This window comes from Adiantum capillus-veneris, chromosome 9 (genome assembly GCF_014529385.1).
Source record: "Adiantum capillus-veneris isolate H3 chromosome 9, ASM1452938v2, whole genome shotgun sequence".
Classification (NCBI taxonomy): Eukaryota; Viridiplantae; Streptophyta; class Polypodiopsida; order Polypodiales; family Pteridaceae; genus Adiantum; species Adiantum capillus-veneris.
The window spans coordinates 110591854-110612765 of NC_140939.1; the positions used below are offsets into that span (position 1 = coordinate 110591854).

The following is a 20912-nucleotide window of genomic DNA, read 5'->3' on the forward strand; positions in this document are numbered from 1 at the left end:
ATGTCACTTGCATGTCATGCACACTGAGCTTTAAGCCCTTGGCAACATTGACTGCCCTACAGATTGAGCCGATACTAGAAGTGCCTTGTACAATCGGGCATGGGTACATCACAATTTACCGTTGTCATACATAAATTGTGAGCTTATATCCTGAAGTTGCCGAAGAGGATATTGGCATGGGTTAGAAGCCTTGCTTCTCATAAATGTTGTCATAGCACTTTGCTTTGTACAATAGGCAATCTTTGCCAACTTAAAAGTTAAAATGTAGAAAAACAAGAAAACTTGAAATTGTCTAACCTAGTTGCCCTGATGTGATCAGTTGTCTTGAGTTTTCGAAATAAAAACTCGCTTAAATCTGGCTCATAGCCATATTTGTCGCACGAGAGAGAGTTGTCGTATGCACTATATACACCGTCTTGGCTCATAATGAAATAATCTGCAGACACTTGTCAAGTCCCCTCCCAAGTTCGTATGCTCATAGCATATTAACGTGGGAAGTCTCGTCTTTGCATAATAAATTTCAGTCGCCCCGCTTTGGATGCTACCATTGCTCATAGCTATAGATACTTTTGCTTGCAGACAGATGCAAGAAGTTTTGGAGAAAGGCCCTCGCTTCGCATCTGCTGAAAACAGCCTAGAGCTTTCTGGCCCTGCCCATGTGGAGCAAATCCTGCAATCAAGAGGGAGGCCATTGCTTTGCATCTGCTGAAAACAGACTAAAGCTTTCTGGCCTTGCCCTTGTGGGGAAAATTCTGCAATCCGTTCGTTCCAAGAGTCCACACCACGGACAAGAAGAAGTTCTGGTGCTCTTTGAAGTGCACCACATTTTCTGCCCTGTGCAGAAAATCTTGCAATCAATGCATTCCAAGAGTCCACACTCTGGACAAGAAGCTCCTGAAGAAGTTTTGGAGAAAGGCCATCGCTTCACATCTGCTGAAAACAGCCTAGAGCTTTCTGGCCCTGCCCCTGTGGAGCAAATCTTGCAATCAAGAGGGAGACCATCGCTTTGCATCTGCTGAAAACAGACTAGTGCTTTCTGGCCTTGCCCTTGTGGGGAAAATCCTACAATCCGTTCATTCCAAGAGTCCACACCACGGACAAGAAGAAGTTCTGGTGCTCTTTGAAGTGCACCACATTTAGCAAACATGTCAACCAAGGCATTGCCAAGCAGGACATCTTTTTCAACAACCCCTGCCTTCGCAATATCAGCGTGAAATTTTATTCCCTTGCGTAGAGCCACATGCCTTCAAGATGCACGCGTGTGTGATTGCATCAGGAGAGAGGCTCTTGCCATCCGCTCAAAAGAGCCTAGAGATTTCTCGCCCTGCTCCTGTTGCACGTATCCCGCAATCAATGCACTCCAAGAGACAACATTCCGGACAGGAAGCTCCTCAAGCACTTTCTATGCTCTCTGAAGTGCACCACATTTGGCATACATACTGACAAAGGCATTGCCAAGCATGACATTTTTTTGCAACAACCCAAGACTAACGATATCGGGTGAATTTTTAAGCCCATATTAGCATAGGTCACATGTCTTGAAGATGCACGCGTAGGTGATTTCCTATGGACAGAGGCCCTCACTTTGCATCCGCTGAAACAGCCTAGAGCTTTCTCGCCTTGAGCCTGTTGTGCATATCCTCCAATCAGTGCTTGGCATACTTATCGACCAAGGCACTCACAAGCACGGCATCTCTTTCAACAACCCCTGACTAACAGTATCAGCGTGAATTTGTATGCCCATATCAGCACCTTGCGTAGAGCCGCATGCCTTCAAGATGCACGCCTATGTGATTGCATCAGGAGAAAGGCCCTTGCTTTGCATCCGCTCAAAACAGCCTAGAGATTTCTGGCCCTGCTCCTGTTGTGCATATCCTGCAATCAATGCACTCCAAGGGACAACATTCCGGACAGGTTGCTCCTCAAGCACTTTCTGTGCTCTCTGAAGTGCACCACATTTGGCATACATATCGACCAAGGCATTGTCAAGCACGACATTTTTTTGCAACAATCCAAGACTAACGATATCAGAGTGAATTTTTAAGCCCATATTGGCATCCTGCTTAGAGACACATGCCTTCAAGATGCACACGTAGGCGATTTCATCTGGACAAAGGCCCTCACTTCGCATCCGCTGAAAATATCTATTGACAAGGTGGGTGCAGCAGACGGAGACAAGGCTGCCAAGCACTACATTGCGGACAATGGCTTTGAATGGACCATCCTTGCTGGCCAATCGTCTAATTTAGCAAAACATCCGCTGAAAACAGCCTAGAGATTTCTGGTCCTGCTTCTGTTGTGCATATCCCGCAATCAATGCACTCCAAGAGACGACATTCCGGAAAGGAAGCTCCTCAAGCACTTTTTGTGCTCTAAGAAGTGCACCAACATTTGGCATAAATATCGACCAAGGCAGTGTCAAGCACGATTCCTCTTTTCAACAGCATCTTGCATAGAGCCACATGCCTTCAAGATGCACACGTAGGTGATAGCGTCTTGAGAAAGACCCTCGCTTCGCATCTGCTGAAAACAGCCCAGAATTCCTGGCCCTGTCCTGTTGGGCATATCCTGCAATCAGTGTGTTCCAAGAGATTACATCCCACACAAGAGCATTACATTTGGCATACAGATCGAGCAAAGCATTGCTTAGCACCAAAAAAAAATTGCAATAGCCCCTGACTAACAATATCAGCGTGAATTTTTAAGCCCATGTCAGCATCTTGCGTAGAGCCACATGCCTTCAAGATGCACGCATGGGTGATTGCATCTGGACAGAGGCCCTAACTTTGCATTTGCTGAAATATAGTCTCCGAAATCACTGCTCACTAAAGTAGCTTCACGCTTCCAGTGTGTGGAGGCTCTCACTTTGCATTTGCTGAAATATAGTCTCCGAAATCACTGCTCAATAAAGTAGCTCCACGCTTCGAGTATGTGACTCGTTCTCGGGACAGATACAAAAGCACTGACTCATTTCGTAGTTACTGAAATCAACCAAAAGCTTCCTGGCAGTGCCGTAATGGGTGATCAATGGTTTTGCACACATATCAATGAAAGCATTACCAAGCATAATGTCGTTTTCTAATAGCCCTCTGAGTATTATTCTCATAATGAGTCTGTTTACCCAAGCCAACTTCCTGCATTTTGCTACATGCAACCTTTAGAACCCAAGAAATTGGAAAGCACTTAGTAGCCCTTGAGCAACGAGCTCGTTATTGATTATTTGTCCACATTGTGTTGCATGATGCAACATGCCACATGCCTTCAAGATGAAAGCATAGACAATCAAATTTGGAGAGAGTCCCTCACTTCGCACTCAATGAAAACAACCAAGAGCCCATGGCCATGCATAATACCACATGCCTTTGGATGCCTTCAAGGTGCAAGCATTGGTGACCGCAATCTAGACCCTCTTCACCGAGCCCACTTTGAGCATCTCTTGCTTCCTGGCCCTATGTTTCTTGGTGCCACCCATGTTGGGCATATCCTACAATCAACACATCTCAAGAGACCATAGTCAATGGAAATGGCCATTTTTGGGATCCCAGATCCTTTTCTCGTTTTGATAGTTTCTTGCCCTTTGCAGTCCTGCGTTCTTTTTTCCCATTTTGCGTTCCCAGATCTTGTTTCCCAGATAAAAATCTCATCAATAACAAATTGTGTTCTCAGAATTACACCACATTTTGACATACATGTCCGAAGCATTTCAATAATGGAACCTTTTCTCGTTTTGATAGTTTCTTGCCTTTTGCAGTTCTGCGTTCTTTTTTCCCATTTTGCGTTCCCAGATCTTGTTTCCCAGTTAAAAATCTCATCAATAACATTTTGTGTTCTCAGAATTACACCCATGTCCAAAGCATTTCAATAATGGACTAAGAGTCCTTGGCCATGCATATGTCAAGTTCTTGCGTAATATTAGATGCCCGAGTCTGTGGCCATGCAAAATATCACCTGCCTTCTGATGCCTTCGAGCTTCAAGCATAGGCGACTACAATGTCCCGCAAGCGAAGACAACCTTGACCAAAAGATAATCAATTACCTGTTGTGGTCCAGCAAGAGTAGCGCACTTGACATGGAGCATGAAGGGCACCTTAGTCTGGCAGTGCCAAAATATTTGCATGCCTTGAGCAGTTGCTTATGCAAGAATAGGTCTTGAATGACGTGTTGATCCAAGCTGCCAAATTCAAGATTCTCTGTCAACTAAGCACACCTCTGCTCATCCCAATCTGAGATCTTTGGCCCAATGTTGTATCATTTAGCGCTCTCTCTCTCTCTCTCTCTCTCTCTCTCTCTCTCTCTCTCTCTCTCTCTCTCTCTCTCTCTCTCTCTCTCTCTCTCTCTGTGCAAGAGAGGAAGCCCAAAAAGATGAGGTACTCATCGTACACACAACCATCGAGGAGGAGAAGATGCGACAAGCTCGCCGTCTCAATGTGCGAGTGACCGGCATCAAAGAAGAAGAAGGGTCTACACCCGAGAGCGATGGGAAAGCTTTATACAAGAAAGTGGGATACAAGGAAGAAGAGATCCCTTTCTCCAAAGTTTGGAGAGCCGGCAAAGATCCAAAGAAGAGAGCTCTCATCCTCCAATTCGCCTCCGAGGAGTCTCGAACTTCTTTCCTCCGAAAGAGGGTCATCTTGAGAGGGCTAGAAGGCCCCCCGATTTATCTTGATGATGACCTCACAAAGATGCAACAAGATCACCGTCGCGCGTGCATGCCTAGAGTCCACCAAGCCCGCAAAGAAGGGAAGAAGGCAGTATATCGAGATGGTAGGGTTATCATTGATGGCAAGACCATCGCATAGGGACTCGCGGCCTGTGGGACACACGAGGAGATTCATGTCACGGTTTGGAATTGCAATGGAGACCTATGGACACACCCAGAGAGACTTGAGGAGGTGATGAGAGGTCGAGACATCATTCTACTTACAGAGACACACGAGAGCCCAGAGAGAGGGCTACCACGGATACATGGATTCCAGTGGGAGTCTCTACATCAGGGGTGTATGCGCCAGCACACCACTCGTGGCTCAGGAGGAGTGGCCATACTCTTTAGACAGGGGCTTCACAGTAGACTACAGATTGTTGCCCGGGACCCACAGGCCCGCTACATGTGGATTCGCCTCAAGCTCTCACGAGACAGGATCGTCTACATTGCCCTTTGCTACTTTGCTCCCACAGGCTCCAGATTCGCCCCTATTGAGCAGCAGTCACCGTACGCATGCCTCACGGAGGAGGTTATAGAGTACTCCACACTGGGTGAAGTCTTCCTTATGGGAGACTTCAATGCTCGTACGCGCAGTGAGCAGTGTGAGGCATATGACCACGAGGACCCAGAGGCACTACACACTCTAGATGAGGAGGCTACTATGAGAGATACAGCAGACAGAGCTCCAGTCACAGCCTACGGACGACATCTACTTCGACTTGGCTCCCAGCACCGTCTCGTTATTTATAACGGGATGGTCCAGTGGCCCACCTCAGGGGGCCTGACTTGTATGCCACATGGAGTTGCAGAGGGAGGGGGGAGTACAGTCGACTATATTCTGGGACCCAGGGAGGCTACACACCTTATCACATCCTTCACCATTCCACCCATACCCATCGGAGCCGACCACACATACCTCTCTTTCTCCATCACCGGAGATACCATCCCACACAGCTCCACAGCACACACTCCACACACCACCATCCATTTCACACATGAGCTAGCCTCTCTTTACTCGGCCGAGGTCGAGCATGGCCTATGCCTCCTCCACCCATCCACACCACTCTCAGTTCTCACATCACATATCTCTTCCGTTCTCCACACTTCAGCTATTAGCTCCTTTCCACACACCACTCACACAGGACGCACTCCCCCCCCCGGGACTATGCCTCAGAACCGCTGGTATGATGATGAGTGCAGAGAGCTATACCGACGCCTCCGCGCACAGCGAGCCTTAGGAGAGATCACAGAGAGAGAGGCCAGACGGCATATGAAGACGCTGACACGCCAAAAGCGGCGAGCATTCGAAGAGGCACAGGAGCTTGAGCTATACCGCCTATTCATGAGCATGGATAGCGCGACAGCATGGCGCACCCTGCGCGAGCCACGTCCGACTACAGCTATTGAGGATCCACAGATATGGCATGATTATGCAGAGCGACTTTACGAGGTGCCAGGACAGCCTCCTATCCCACAGCCACACGAGCCACGCCCCACGTGCTCCTCCTTCTTTACAGCACAGATGGTAGAGAGGGCCATACGCCGCATGCAGCACAGACGATCAGCTGACCATACTGGATTACAGAGTGAGCACATCATTTATGCGGCCTCCACTATAGCCCCGTTGATTGCACATGTCTTCAACCGGGCTATAGGGGAGGGCTTCCCAGAGGAGTGGACACAGCACACCATAGTGCCTATCCACAAATCTGGCGACACCCTGGATCCAGGGAACTACAGGACTATCATGATTGGCCACACGATGGCCAAGCTATATGGAGCAGTACTTGAGGCACAGCTCAGCTGCTACGCAGAGATCGAGGGTTTACGAGCTCCAGGCCAGGCAGGTTTCAGACGAGCTTTCTCCACCACTGATCACATCTTCGTTCTGCGCTGCCTCATTGATGGGGCAAAGGCGCGGAAGAAGAGGCTTTACTGCTGCTTTGTGGATTTCCGCAAGGCCTTTGACACAGTCCCACGCGAGAGACTCTTCCAGCGCCTTCACAGCATTGGGGTACCAACAGAGATGATTTGGGCCATATATGCTCTCTACGAGAAGGTGACGGGTCGAGTTCGTTGCCCAGGCAGTTTTTCAGAGACCATTGCTAGCACCATTGGTGTTAAGCAAGGATGCCCACTCTCCCCGACACTCTTTGGGCTCTACATCGACGAGATCTCCGACTACATACTGCGAGCAGGGGGAGAGGGGAGCGACTTGGCAGGTACTCCGGTCCACATCATGTTATATGCTGATGATATTGTGTTGATTTCAGAGTCACCCGAGGGCTTGCAACGCCATCTTGAGGCCTTGGACGAATTCAGCACACACAGGGGGTTGACTGTGAACCTTGGCAAAACCAAGGTTATGATCTTTCACACATCCAGTGTAGTGAGGAGCGCTGCCACCTTCACAGCAGCAGGAGGAAAGGTTGATGTAGTCACCTCCTATGTCTACCTTGGCATCACATTCACCAGCCTACCAGGACCCTTCACTATGAGGCAGGCTGCTGCTGACAGGCTCACCCGAGGATATGCAGCTCTGGCCATGCTAGAGCGGAGATGCCACCAGGCACACTTTCAGGAACCCCGCACGAAGGGGTGGCTTTTCGACACCTTAGTCACCCCGGCCTTGATGTACTCGGCGGCAGTATGGGCACCAGGATTGACAGCTGACCAGTGGACACAGCTTGAGAGGCCACAGGTATGTATGATCTCACGCTTGCTCCGCAGCAAGAAGACAGTGCCACATGACATTATTAGAGCCGAGCTCGCCACACCACCCATGGTGGTAGAGGCACTATTCCAGACAGTCTGCTTCATCCAGAGGATGAGAGAGCTACCTCCTGACAGACTTACTCGTAGAGCATTTGAGGCAGCTATACAGCTATCAAAGAGTGGGCATGAGAGAGCATGGTACTCACAGGTCAGAGCATGGTTTGAGGGACACGGTCTTGAGCTGGAGAGCCTACCACCATTCCAGTACGACCCCCACTCACCATATGTTCACCTCTCTCGCAGTGAGAGGAACTTGGTACTGAGACAGGATCTGTGGCAGCTATACACTAGGAGAGTCTGGGAGTCACCTGGCTTGGGGACGAGGATGTCAGATTACAGAGACCAGTTTCTCACCATATTGTCCGGGGGGTTCATACAGAGACCACGCTACATGGACACATATATGCCACATAGCTCACGGGTGGCGATTGGTCAGCTGAGAGTGGCTTCACACAGGTTAGAGATTGAGATCGGGAGACATACTGGTGTTCCCAGGGAGGAGCGCGTCTGCAGAGCCTGCACAGAGGAGGTGGAGAGTGAGGAGCACTTTGTATGTAGATGCAGAGCATACACTGAGATCAGAGGCAGGTATGAGGCCCTATTCAGAGGACAGCCCACTCTCCGAGAGATCATGGACTCTCGAGATCAGAGACAGCTCGGACGGTTCTTACTAGAGATACAGAGCCATCGGGACACACTACTACAGCCACACACAGCTACACAGACAGAGGGGAGACAGTCGCAGCTCACAGACTTCTTTCAGAGGATTACCGCCCCTCCCCCACCAGACACTCAGAGGGGAGTGACACTCCCACAGGCGGAGGTGAGCCGAGCTAGACGACGACCACGAGTCACAGGCTACAGGGGCGCGAGCTCCCACCACCGACAGATCGAGGAGATCCGAGCCCGGGAGCGCCGTGCCACTGAGGAGCGAGTGGCCCGGATGAGGGCCGACCCGACAGCTTTCATCCGGGCAGCCTTGGCACCAGACCCGCCCATGTACCACATCTTACATCCCCCCATTAGTACAGGATGGAGCTAGATAGCTTGATGCATTCTCATGATTGTACTACCTTGAGCATATAGACATGCATATAGACATGCATATACCCCTAGAGATAGAGCTCCATCCCTCCTCAGATACCCCACTACCTACACTCAGTTCAGTTTTGTATCAGTTTTTGTTTCATTTGTCTTTCCGATAGACGGATGACATACACACCATGTACATTTGATTTGTCTCATAGGCCGATTTCGGCCTGACATAGACGTTAAAAATCTTTCTTTCTTTCTTTCTTTTCTCTCTCTCTCACAAACTCTACTTATTCCTCCTCCTCAGCATCCATGGCCTTGCCCTCCAGCAGGTTTGGATCCCCTACCTCTTGCATCATCTCGGTGGAGTCTTCTGATGTCGCTCCACCAACCCCCAAACCAATGGTAGGAAGGTCCACGGCTACGGTTCCATCCATTGTCAGGGGGCCAACGCAGAGTGGAAAGTGACAGCCCCCTTCTTGCTCGTACTAAATCATCATAGAGGTGTAGAAGGTCCGGCAATCTGCATGCAACATTCGTTCTTTATTGTGGAAGCTTTATTTTTAGATCTTCCCTTTATTCTCTCTCCAATGAAATGTTGCCAAATGGCCGCTCTAACCATGCTCCATTGTCTAAACAGTCTTAGACAATCAAGGTAAAGATAAATTTTTCCATAAAGTTCAATGGAGTGGTGATCAAACCATATGGTTGTTTAGCCTCACAATTTTGTTTTTGAGATAACAAATAAAGTTTTAAAAATCTTGTTTTTTTCCATTTTGCTAACATATATCATTGAATTTTATAAACCCATGCTCATTATTACCACTAATTACTTACCTTCTTAGGTACTTTTGGACCTTTAGGATCATTGGTAACCATGGACCAGGCCAAAAGCATTAGGAAGATCCCATCCGGAACAATATTGGGGACAACAAGGAAGCACTAAAACAACCGACATGCAAAAAATGGGTTTCACATTATTGCTCTTTGAATCTCTTAGAAAATGCTCAATACATAGGAAAATTTAATATTTATGATTGAATATTCGCTTGTTAGTATAAAGCACCTCAAATTCTTAGTAAGTTAAAAAAATGAACTGCATTCAAATAGCTAGCTATATGGGGTATTAGGTGCCCCAAAACTCATAGAAGATGTAAGGTGCAGCGGAATGATTGTTTGCGCTTTGCTCAAGATGAGTGCTCTGAACTGTGCTCAAGGTTCCTTTTAGTTCTTATGGAAGGGAGAGCCTTCCGTCCTTAGTGGCAAATGCTATGATCACGAACAAAGTGAATGGACAATGTGCGTGCAAGTGTATGAGACTGAGAGATAGAGAGAGAGGAGAGATACGACACCAAAGACGTTGTAAAACCCTCCTCCGAAGGCCCCACTCTCGTCGGAGAGAGTGGTCTACTTTTGATTGCACAAAGGTGTACAATGATGATGCATGGGCTGATGCAAATGGGGACTATGCCGATGACGACGATGAAAACTTTAGGGCTGAATTCTATGCTCTTCTATCTGCTGTCCACAAGGGGATAATGACTGAGAATCTGGGACCAACCTAGGATGTTGAAAACGCTGTTTCAGTGGCTGAAATTCCCTGTTTTGTCGTGGTAATTAGGGCTCATAAAAACGCTGAGAAGAGGGAGACTCTACTGCGTTTTACTGCTGCAAATCCATGGCTGGAAAACGCTGACAAACGCTGGATTAGGGCTGCAATTCAAGGGCTGAAAACGCTGCAAAAACGCTGGGTCAAGGCTGCGTTTTTACTGTTGAAAACGCTGAGGTTCCTGTGGCTTGGGAGGCTGATCTGCTAACGCCAGATGCAAGGGGTTCTTGCGATCAAGCAAGGGCTGAAAAAAACGCTGAGGAAAGGGAGTTCCTGGCGATGGAAAAGCGCTGAGGCTGATGGGTGTTGGCGGTGACGGCAATGGAAAACACCAAGGTTCTTGCTGGGTCCTGCTGAGAAGGTGCCTGTTGAGCATGTGCTCCTGCTGCCTCTTCTGCCAGAAAGTGCTAACTTGGGTTTGCTTATATATTAACTTAGCAAAATTGCCCTGCCTACTTTTGTTGGAAAGTCACTTAAAAATAATAAGTGAAAATACCAAAAATAGGGAAAATAAGCTAAATGCACTGGAAAATTCCCCTGACTGAATCTGATGTATTCTGAAGGGAATACCGATGATCATGCTATGTGCAACAAGAGGATATGCATCTACACTAAGTGATTGGGCATGCACGGTCTACGAATAGACTCACAAAAGTGCCAGATCACTTCTAATCTAGACTTGACTGGATTGACTGAACCCTGATCATGTTGTAGCTTGTCCACGGACACATAGGGTTGGATATGTCACGTGACATCCGCTCCTTTTCAAAGCGAGGTATTGGTACCGAACTGTATGGCGTCGAGGGAGATCGCCAATAGCATCCGGAATCCTGGAAGGGACTCTTCGCCGGCCCACTCTGATGTGTGGGTCGTGCGGTACCTGAACTTCATAAAGGTCTGCAACGCTTGCTTCTTTGGGCCGCGCCGAAAGCGACACAAAGTCTTCTGTGGCTCCTTCCTTGCTTCAACTTTGTCTAGAGTCGTGCTTCTTTCGTCTGCAAGAATCTCCATGGCTGAAAATTCCTGAAACCATTTCCAACACAAAACCATGAACATACCCATTCCATGGAAAGTGAAGGGAAAAAATCTTGTCTTCTCTAAAGACTGTGTATGCACTGTAGATGAACATAGAGACGGAGTGACAACCCGTTCATCAAACACATGCAAACAATGAGATCGAATCTTTTCTGTTTGATCGAAATCAATCGACTGTGGCAAATCACAATGGAAATGCCTATGCTTGGTGCTCATACTTTCATGTGCTCGTTCGGACACTGTGTCATGCCAAGGAAGAGACATGGAATGTGACTTCCTGACATACATACTTTTCAGCTTTTCAGAAAAAATCTGCATACATTCATGCTCATCCATGAGAGAAACGTGCTCAATATATAATATGTCATGCGTAGGAAAAGGGATTACATAAAATGGCTGACTAAAATGCAGGAAACGATCACGAATGGAACACTCGAACAATGCGTGCGTATCAATCATGCGAACACATAATACTCCCTGTGAGGGTTCGTTGGACCGAGACTCGAGAGCCAAGATCGCTTCTTCCTAAATGATTAAATCGTACTGTGGGGGTTCTTTGGACCTTGGCTCGAAAGCCAAGAGCGGTTCTTCGTGATTGATCGAATCTGCAACGAGGTTAGCTTCGCAAGAAAAAGCATCCACTAACACATCATCCTTGTAAACAATCACATCATCTTCATGCAACTCATCATGCTTGTGAGAAATCACATCTTGATCATGCAAAACATCTTGCTCGTCTTTATCATCCAAATCATTCTGTAAATCATTGTCAATCAAATCATCATGCTTCTCATAATCATGCAAATTCTGTGTCATGCTGTGGAGAAAAGAGACTGAGAGAGTCTCCTTATCCCGAATCCTTTCAATCTTGTCCTGTATATTAGCAATGAGAGATGGAGAATGAGCAATGTCCTCTCCATGAATGACAATAGGAGAATCACTTTTGGCATTGAGAGTTATAGTGTTAGTCAGAAAATCCATGAGAGCGTCATTATCACGAAACCATCGAATGCCCAAAATCATATCACATCCTGAGAGAGGAGACACAACAAATCTTCTAGTGAAGGCAGTCTGTTGAATTGCAAACAACACATCAAGGCACTCCTCCGTGATGAGAGCGTCCATACCGGGACGAAAGCCAGCGATCTCGATAGGAGATCTCGGACTAACTTCGAGGCGGGCTCTCTCAACAAGAGAGGAACTGATCACATCATGCATACTACCTGGGTCAAACAATATGACAAAACGGTGCCCCGACGTACGACCATAACATTTAATGAGAGAATCATTAATTGGAGGGTCCTGAGAAACTTGGGGCACACTCGTGTTATCATTCATTGCATTGACAGAGGAAATGGGTGTTGTGGGTTCTTTAGATTCATTCAATTCAAGCTTAGGACATGTTCTTTTTATGTGACCCTTAATGTGACAATGAAAACAACGACCTTCTTTAGAATAAGTGCTTTGTTCTTCCGACGTGATGTATCCTCCTACAATTCCTTGTGCTACCTTTTCATCTGGAGTAAGCTTAGGTTTAGCAATTGTGTTAGCCTTACCTTTAGATTCATTGGAAGAATTCTTTGATGAGAGACTGTTGGAAGATTGGTTAGAAGAGTTATCATTCTTACCGTTCTGAGGGTTCTGAGAAGTCTGCGAGGTACTTGTGGAAGTCTTGTTCTCCTTAGGCTTTCCCTTGTTGTGCTTCATCTCCTGTGCGAGAGCAATTGCTACCGCCTTATTGAGATCGATTGGATCGAGTACCTCGACATCGTACTTGATATACTCGTCCAATCCAAAGAGAAAAACCTCTTTGCGCTCATCATCCGAGTTTCGTAATTGAGTGCCTAGCTGCAAAACACGATTATAAAAAGACATGTCACATGACTGGCATACCATTTTGCTTGAGATTGCGCCAATCCTCTTTCAATCGTGCGAGGTACTGAGGTGGCATAAACCGCGCCTTGAGCTTGTCTTGGAAATCAGCCCAACTAAAAGAGGGGCGTGAATTCGTCGGCTTCCTCTAGGTGCGTAGCTAGCTGTGCCTCTTGCCATGCGTGGTACCAATTGATGGCATCACCGGCAAGGTACATAGCTGCCGTCAAAACTTTGCTATTTCTTGTCTTCTTAGTTGTCGCAAAATAAGCATTAAATTGATGCAACCAAGAATAAATAACCGTAGCATCCATCTTACCATCATACTTACTGAAAGTCAACTTCTCTGTTGACTGGGTTGTTGGAATCGGCATCGTGGCTTACACCACTTGATGAACTCCCACGATCTTTGGGTGGTTCGGTCTTCGAGGCTAGCACACGGGAAATAAATTCTTGAGTGCGTAGCTCCCTTTGAGCTTCACGCTCGGCCTCCCAAGGCCGCGCTTCGTGCTGCCGCTTCCTCCTTTCTTAGTTCTTTTCTTTCTTTTCTTGCGTTGCGTTGCGTTCGCGTTCTAAAGCAAGGCGCTTGTCTTCTTGTTGTGCGGCAAGTCTGGCGTTTCTTTAGTCGCACTCGCGGTCCTTGGCTTCTTGTTCACGGTCCTTTACTGCTTGTTTTGTGGCAATTCTTGCAATTCTGTCGTCGGGCTCACGGTCCTAGCTTCTTGTTGTTCTGCTTTGCTTGTGAGTTGTGCCAATGCAACTCGATTCGTTTCTTGTTGTTGTGCCATCATGTCCAACATCGACTTCACCATCATCTCCATAGGAGTGAGTATAACTCGTGGCGTAGATGGCGAAGGGGGAGGATCGAAAAAGTCTCTTGGTGGGAAAAAATCTTCGCCGCCTCTCTCATGCTCATCACCTGTATGCCAAGGATCCATTCCGCTTTGGGTGACGACCATGCACTATGATCTTTGGTTCTTAAGTTCACGAGGAACTTGGGTTCTTGAGGGTCTTGGTTCTTGGGTTCTTGGTTTCTTGAGGATCTTGAAATTCTTGAGGTTTTCTTTCGCTTGCAAATCGTGTTGGAGAAGGATCTTCTCTTCACCCGAGTTCTACTCTTTTCCGCGGGCGCACCCCTTGGCGGCCTTGTGCTCACACCAAGGTTGCTTTTTCCCACCTCACGTCGATTGGCCGGCCACTAAGTGCATGGTCCGCTCTCAATGAGTGAAAAGAGACACAAGGGAAGGCTGGACAAGCCCTTCTTTCTTGGGATTCTTGTCACTCTTCAACAAAACACGATTAGGAATCAATACGCCCAAGTAAACTTGGGTTCGTGCGACCTCAACAAGCAAAAAAAATCTTGTGGTTCTTTCCTTGAGTGATACAGAACACTGCCAAAGCTCTGATACCAATGTAAGGTGTAGCGGAATGATTGTTTGCGCTTTGCTCAAGATGAGTGCTCCGAACTGTGCTCAAGGTTCCTTTTAGTTCTTATGGAAGGGAGAGCCTTCCGTTCTTAGTGGCAAATGCTATGATCACGAACAAAGTGAATGGACAATGTGCGTGCAAGTGTATGAGACTGAGAGATAGAGAGAGAAGAGAGATACGACACCAGAGACGTTGTAAAACCCTCCTCCGAAGGCCCCACTCTCGTCGGCGAGAGTGGTCTACTTTTGATTGCACAAAGGTGTACAATGATGATGCATGGGCTGATGCAAATGGGGACTATGCCGATGACGACGATGAAAACTTTAGGGCTGAATTCTATGCTCTTCTATCTGCTGTCCACAAGGGGATAATGACTAAAACTAGGACCAACCTAGGATGTTGAAAACGCTGTTTCAGTGGCTGAAATTCCCTGTTTTGTCGCGGTAATTAGGGCTCATAAAAACGCTGAGAAGAGGGAGACTCTGCTGCGTTTTACTGCTGCAAATCCATGGCTGGAAAACGCTGACAAACGCTGGATTAGGGCTGCAATTCAAGGGCTGAAAACGCTGCAAAAATGCTGACCTAAAAAGGTCCGGGCCATGAGCTCAGAGGACTCTACAACCAAACACTCTCCAGACCGCAGTCTGTGTCGCTTGGAGGTTCAAGCATACAACCAAACATATAATCGTTCGAAGGTTTTCTAGCATACAACGGAACGCTCCCCAGGCATCGGCCTGCGTCATTCCAAGGTTTTTAAACATACAATGAAACGCTCCCTAGGCATCGGCCTGCGTCGTTCCGAGGTTCAAACTATACCAAAACACTATTTCTTACTTCTCCACTCGGGAGTAAAATCACCAATCATTGAAACCACTATCAAACCAGAGTCAAACAATTCAAATCGGCACAAAACAGGTTCAAAACAGATACCATCCATTTCAAACAAATTCCAAACAGGATCACTAACCAATATCAAACAAAACTCAAACTTAAAAAGCAATCTCGACATCAGTCGAGCTCAAAAGTCGACTGACTTTCTATCTTGAAACCTGCTGTCATAATAATCAATATCTAATTCTCCTAAATGATTTTCTCATATTAAACTGATCATTTAATGTGGGGAAGTGCCACGGGAGAAAAAGCTAGAATATTGGTTAAGCTAGCAGACCGGCCACAGTAGGGATCCAAAGGAGGGAAAATAGGGATCCAAAAGGGGGGCCATCTGCAACAGAGCCATGTGCAACAATGGGCTAAAAAGACCCTAAGGTTCAGCCCATTAAGACTTCCAAAATGCTAAGGTTCCAAAATTCAAAGGTTGTGTCCAAAGGTCAACCATAGGGGAATTGGATGCTTTGTGTGTATTCAAAAAAAGTCTTTGCACATCCCTACATAGGAGGGGGCGAGCCTTTCTTGTAGGGGATGAGAGAGAAGCCACACACACACACACAAGCTCCCTTTACACAAAGGGAATGAGGGACACATGTCAGCTCCCTAGCTCAGATGCCCACAAGGTGTACCCAATTCCTATTGGATGGCCTTGGAGGTGGACCAATGAGAATTAGGCTAGAGTGAACCTAGTTTAATTAATTTAAAAACACTTAATAAAAGAACCAATGAGAATTAAGTCCTCTAGATGACTATTGGACAGTCTCCCAAGGGATCCAATGAGCATTCAGCAGCCCAATGGCTTACTTGATTCCTATTGGCCAGGAGGCAAAGGGGTCCAATGAGAGTTTAGTTAAATTATTAAATTACCTAAAGCTCTCACAAAAGGGGAAAGGGGGACACATGTCAGAAGGCTATCACTTATGCTGCTTAATTGTCATTGGCTTGACTTGGGGAGGTCCAATGGGGAGATAGCAAGAGGGCTCGCCCAAGAGAGAGAGGGGGCTGATTTTTGCAAGGCATTATCACACACACACTCACACAATCTCATGTGTGTGAAGAAAGAGAAGACTATCTCTTCCCAAGCTTTAATGGAGAGCTCATCACCTATTCCAAGCTTGTGAGATAGAAGCCTACATCGACACACTCTTGGCATGTGGATGTAAATCCAACCAAGAGCCAAGCTTCAATGCATGCTCATCTCCTCTACCATGCTAATTACTAAGCTAAGCTATGCTAATATGAGTGATTATGTGAGGAGATGTACATCTTTCTCGTAAGATACTCCTTCCTCTCAATCTACTCTCATACCCTGCTAGCTCTCACCATCTTCGAAGGTGTGTGAGGTCTTGGGTCTGAGACCGGGGATAATTGATGTTGTGTTTGCTAAGTGTTTTGCTTAGTGCATGAAGCCTTTATCTTCATTGCACTAGCTAGTCTTGAAGGAACACAAAGAATTGTATTGTACAATCTCTCTTGATGGGAGAAACCATAATACAAAGCCTTTTGGAGGGGGGACCAGCTCCATGCAAATCCGGTCCTCAACTGTTGTCAATATCTTAATTTCTCTCTCTTTTGAAAGTATTGTTCATGCTATCTAACTAGGTGTTATGCTTTTTGTTGCTCTCTCTCCACCCAAGCACTCTTGTAATTCTCATTAGGAATCTATTCTAATGAAATGCCCACTATGTTCATACTAATTTCCGCTACACACAAGTTTTTAGGCCATTAAATGTTACACCTGCACCAAAAACTAGGGTTAGGTTCCTTCCATGAGGTCATAGCCGAGCACAGCATGGTCCATCAGCTCTTGGACAGACAGTGTTTCTTTGGCGGCGATGGTAGTCCCAAGAGATAGCAATCACACCGAACCTCCAAGGTCGGCTGCTCGTAAAGAGACATCTACTGAGAGATGTCGAGAAATTCCAAGTTATAATCTGCTAGGGTTTCCATGGCAAGCAAGCATTTCAGGATACCCCACTCTGCCAGAAGTTGCACTCCGAAGGAAGATGTCAGAAACCATATAACTTCCGGCAAAAATTTTCTTGAAAGCTTGCAAAGTACTCGGAGTATGTTGCTTGGTAGCTGTAGACATCAACATTTGCATGGCACTGCTTCTGAGAAAAAACAGTGACTTGAAACAAATCTGGATCCTTCTCTTGCAAGTGATCTTAATTGGCTTATGCCCTATAAGACATGAGCGGTGAAGACAGGAGCACGCCTGATGCGCGATGAAGTAAGGGTGGGAGTCGCTAATAAGTCCGGGTTGGAGGGCGAAGATGCCTCGAATAAATTCCAGATGTCGCTGGTTTGCTCTGTCTGCTCTTTTGTGGGACCGATATGCTTTCAGAAAAGCACACGCCTGATGCTCTGACACCACGGTCACAAGATAGGCACCACGTGCCAATGGAAAAGAACAGACTGAGCAAACTTTTAGCACTTCAATTACAACTGAACTGAAAGAGAGACTACACGCGACACGGAGTGGCGGAATTCCACCCCAGAGAGTATTGGCCCCAAACCTTGGCGCCCCTTTCGGTGTTTCTTTATATTGCATCAACACAGTACAAGCCGGTACTCCAGACTCTGCACCTTCTCCAGGAAGCATGCCAGAGAATGAGCCCTAGCCTCATATTTAAAGGCCCTTGGCCTGAAAAGCAGTTACAGTAAAAAGCCTTTAAAACTCAAAAGCTTCTGGTCCAAAAAGCAATGCCAAAAGCTGCCAGCGTAAGTTACGGAAATCTGTACAGCCTACCACGTCATCAGCCAGCGCAAAACACGGAAATCCGTACAGCCTGCCACGTCATCTTGCTAGCGCAATTTTCAAAAATCTGCTACGTCATCAGTTTTTGGCGTGTGTCCGGATCCTGCTTTATTTTCTTCCTTTATGTATAACATCTCCTAAGCTGCCAACTCAACTCCATGCATAGTAGTATGGCTACCTCCAATCCTGTCAGAGGGGTCCTCCAACATGTTGAAGTCACCCCCAATGCACCATTGCTCTGCTTGCGGCAGAGACTCTACAATGTGAGACCAAAACTCTGCAAGTGCACTCTCCACATTGGGTGCGTAGATGTTCAGGAAGCCCATGAGGGAACCCTGAACCTGCATAGTAATCCATTGAGCCCTGCCTGGCACAATAATCCCTCTGCCAACAATGGCCTGCTGTGTAAGGTGCAGCGGAATGAATGTTGTATTTTCTCAAGATAAGTGACCTTTATTGCTCAAGGTTCCTTTTAGTTCTTTAGGGAAAGAGAGAGCTTTCCGTCTTGTAGAGTGTTGTGGTCACGAACAAAGTGGGTGGATATTGTGCGTGCAAGTGAATGAGACTAAGAAAAGGAAAGAGAAGAGATACGACACCCGAGAGGTTGTAAAACCCTCCTCCGAAGGCCCCACTCTCGTCGGCGAGAGTGGTCTACTTTGATTGCACAAAGGTGTACAATGCGAATGCAATGGACTGATGCAATGGGACGACGACGACGACGACGGCGACTTGATGGCTGAAATCTGAGATCTTCTAATCGCTGAATTCGGGGACTGTTTGGTGGCTGAAAATGACTGTTTTGGCTGCGTTTTCTTGGGCTAAACTTGGGGGGACTTCGGCAACCAACTTTGGGATGATCTGCTTCTATTCATCTGCTGAAAAACTGCGTCTTTCAAAGGCTAAATTTCTGCTGCAAAAACGCTACCAAAATCTGAGATCTGCTGGCGTTTTTGGCTGAAGTCCCTAGGGCTCTACTGAGGTTGGAAACGTTGGAAAGGGCAGAGGTATTGCTGCTGAAAAACGCTGGTCTGGAAGGGCTGAAATTGGCTAATCTGATGCAAAGGCCTAGCGTTAGTAAAAACGTTGCATAGGCCAGGCTGTTGATGAGCAAAAACGCCAGCAAGGGAAACAAGATGGCGATATCTGCAAGGGGATGAAACGCTGGAACTGCTAATGTGCAGAGCGCTAGGGAATGCTGAAAACGCTAAGGCCTGAGGGTGGCTGGTCGCGGGAAAAACGCCAAGGATGGCCTTGGATGGCAATGGATCTTGATGCTGAGGGGGGTACTGCTGAGAAGTTGCCAGTTGAGCGGGAAGCTCTTGCTAACTCTTATGCCAGAAAGTGATAACTTGGGTTTGCTTATATATTAACTTAGTAAAATTGCCCTACCTACTTTTGTTGGAAAGTCACTTAAAAATCATAAGTGAAAATAACCAAAAATAGGAAAATAGGCTTAATGCACTGGAAAATTCCCCTGACTGAATCGGATGGATTCTGAAGGGAATACTGATGATCATGTTGTGTGCAACCGGAGGATATGCATCTATGCTAAGTGACTGGGCATGCACGGTCTACGAATAGACTCACAAAAGTGCCAGATCACTGCTAATCTAGACTTGACTGGATTGACTGAACCCTGCTGTGGTATAGCTTGTCCACGGACACATAGGGTTGGAATGTGTCACGTGACATCCCCTCCTTTTCAAAGTGAGGTACTGGTACGGAACTGTATGGCGTCGAGGGAGATCGCCAACAGCATCCAGAATCCTGGAAGGGACTCTTCGACGGCCCAGTCTGATGTGTGGGCCGTGCGATACTTGAACTTCATAAAGGTCTGCAACGCTTGCTTCTTTGGCCCGCGCTAAAAGCGACTCAAAGTCTTTTGAATCTCCTTCCTTGCGTCAACTTCGTCTAGAGTCCTGCTTCTTCCGTCTTCAAGAATCTCCATGGCTGAAAATTCCTGAAACCATCTCCAACACAAAACCATGAACATACTCATTCCATGTAAAGTGAAGATAAAAAATATTGTCTTCTCTAAAGACTGTGTATGCAATGTAGATGAACATAGAGACGGAGTGACAACCCATTCATCAAACACATGCAAACAATGAGGTCGAATCTTTTCTATTTGATCGAAATCAATCAACTGTGGCAAATCATAATGAAAATGCCCATGCTTGGTGCTCATACTATCATGTGCTCTTTCGGGAACTTTGTCGTGCCAAGGAAGAGACATGGAATGTGACTTCCTTACATACATACCTTTCAACTTTTCATGAACAATCCGCATACATTCGTGTTCATCCATGAGAGAAACATGCTCAACATACAATATGTCATGCCTAGAAAAAGGGATCACATAACGATGTTGACTAAAATACAGGAAACCGTCACGAATGAAACACTTGAACAATGCGTGCGTATCAATCATGCGAACACATAATACTTCCTGTGAGGGTTCTTTGGACCAAGGCTCGAGAGCCAAGATCGATCCTTCGTGATTGATCGAATCTGCAATGAGGTTAGCTTCGCTAGAAAAAGCATTCACTAATACCTCATCCGTGTGAACAATCACATCATCTTCATGCAACTCATCATGCTTGTGAGAAATCACATCTTGATCATGCAAATCATCATGCTTGTCATTGTCATCCAAATCATCATGCAAATCATTATCCTTCAAATCATCATGCAAATCATTATCCTTCAAATCATCATGCTTCTCATAATCATGCAAATCCTGTGTGTCATACTGTGGAGAAAAAGAGATTGAAAGAATCTCCTTATCCCGAATCCTTTCAACCTTGTCC

The 20912-nt window shown here is 46.6% G+C and overlaps 1 protein-coding gene across 1 annotated transcript in view; it reads right to left on the reverse strand.

Moving 5' to 3' along the window:
* Positions 1–319: 319 nt before the first annotated feature.
* LOC147450974 (putative pentatricopeptide repeat-containing protein At3g49142) overlaps positions 320–20912 on the reverse strand; it is a 47379-nt gene continuing 26786 nt past the window's right edge. The window contains exon 2 of the mRNA XM_086519941.1: positions 320–2568. Coding sequence (XP_086376067.1) covers positions 1787–2131 — 345 coding nt within the window. The 5' untranslated portion in view covers positions 2132–2568 and the 3' untranslated portion in view covers positions 320–1786. The remainder of the gene's footprint in view (positions 2569–20912) is intronic.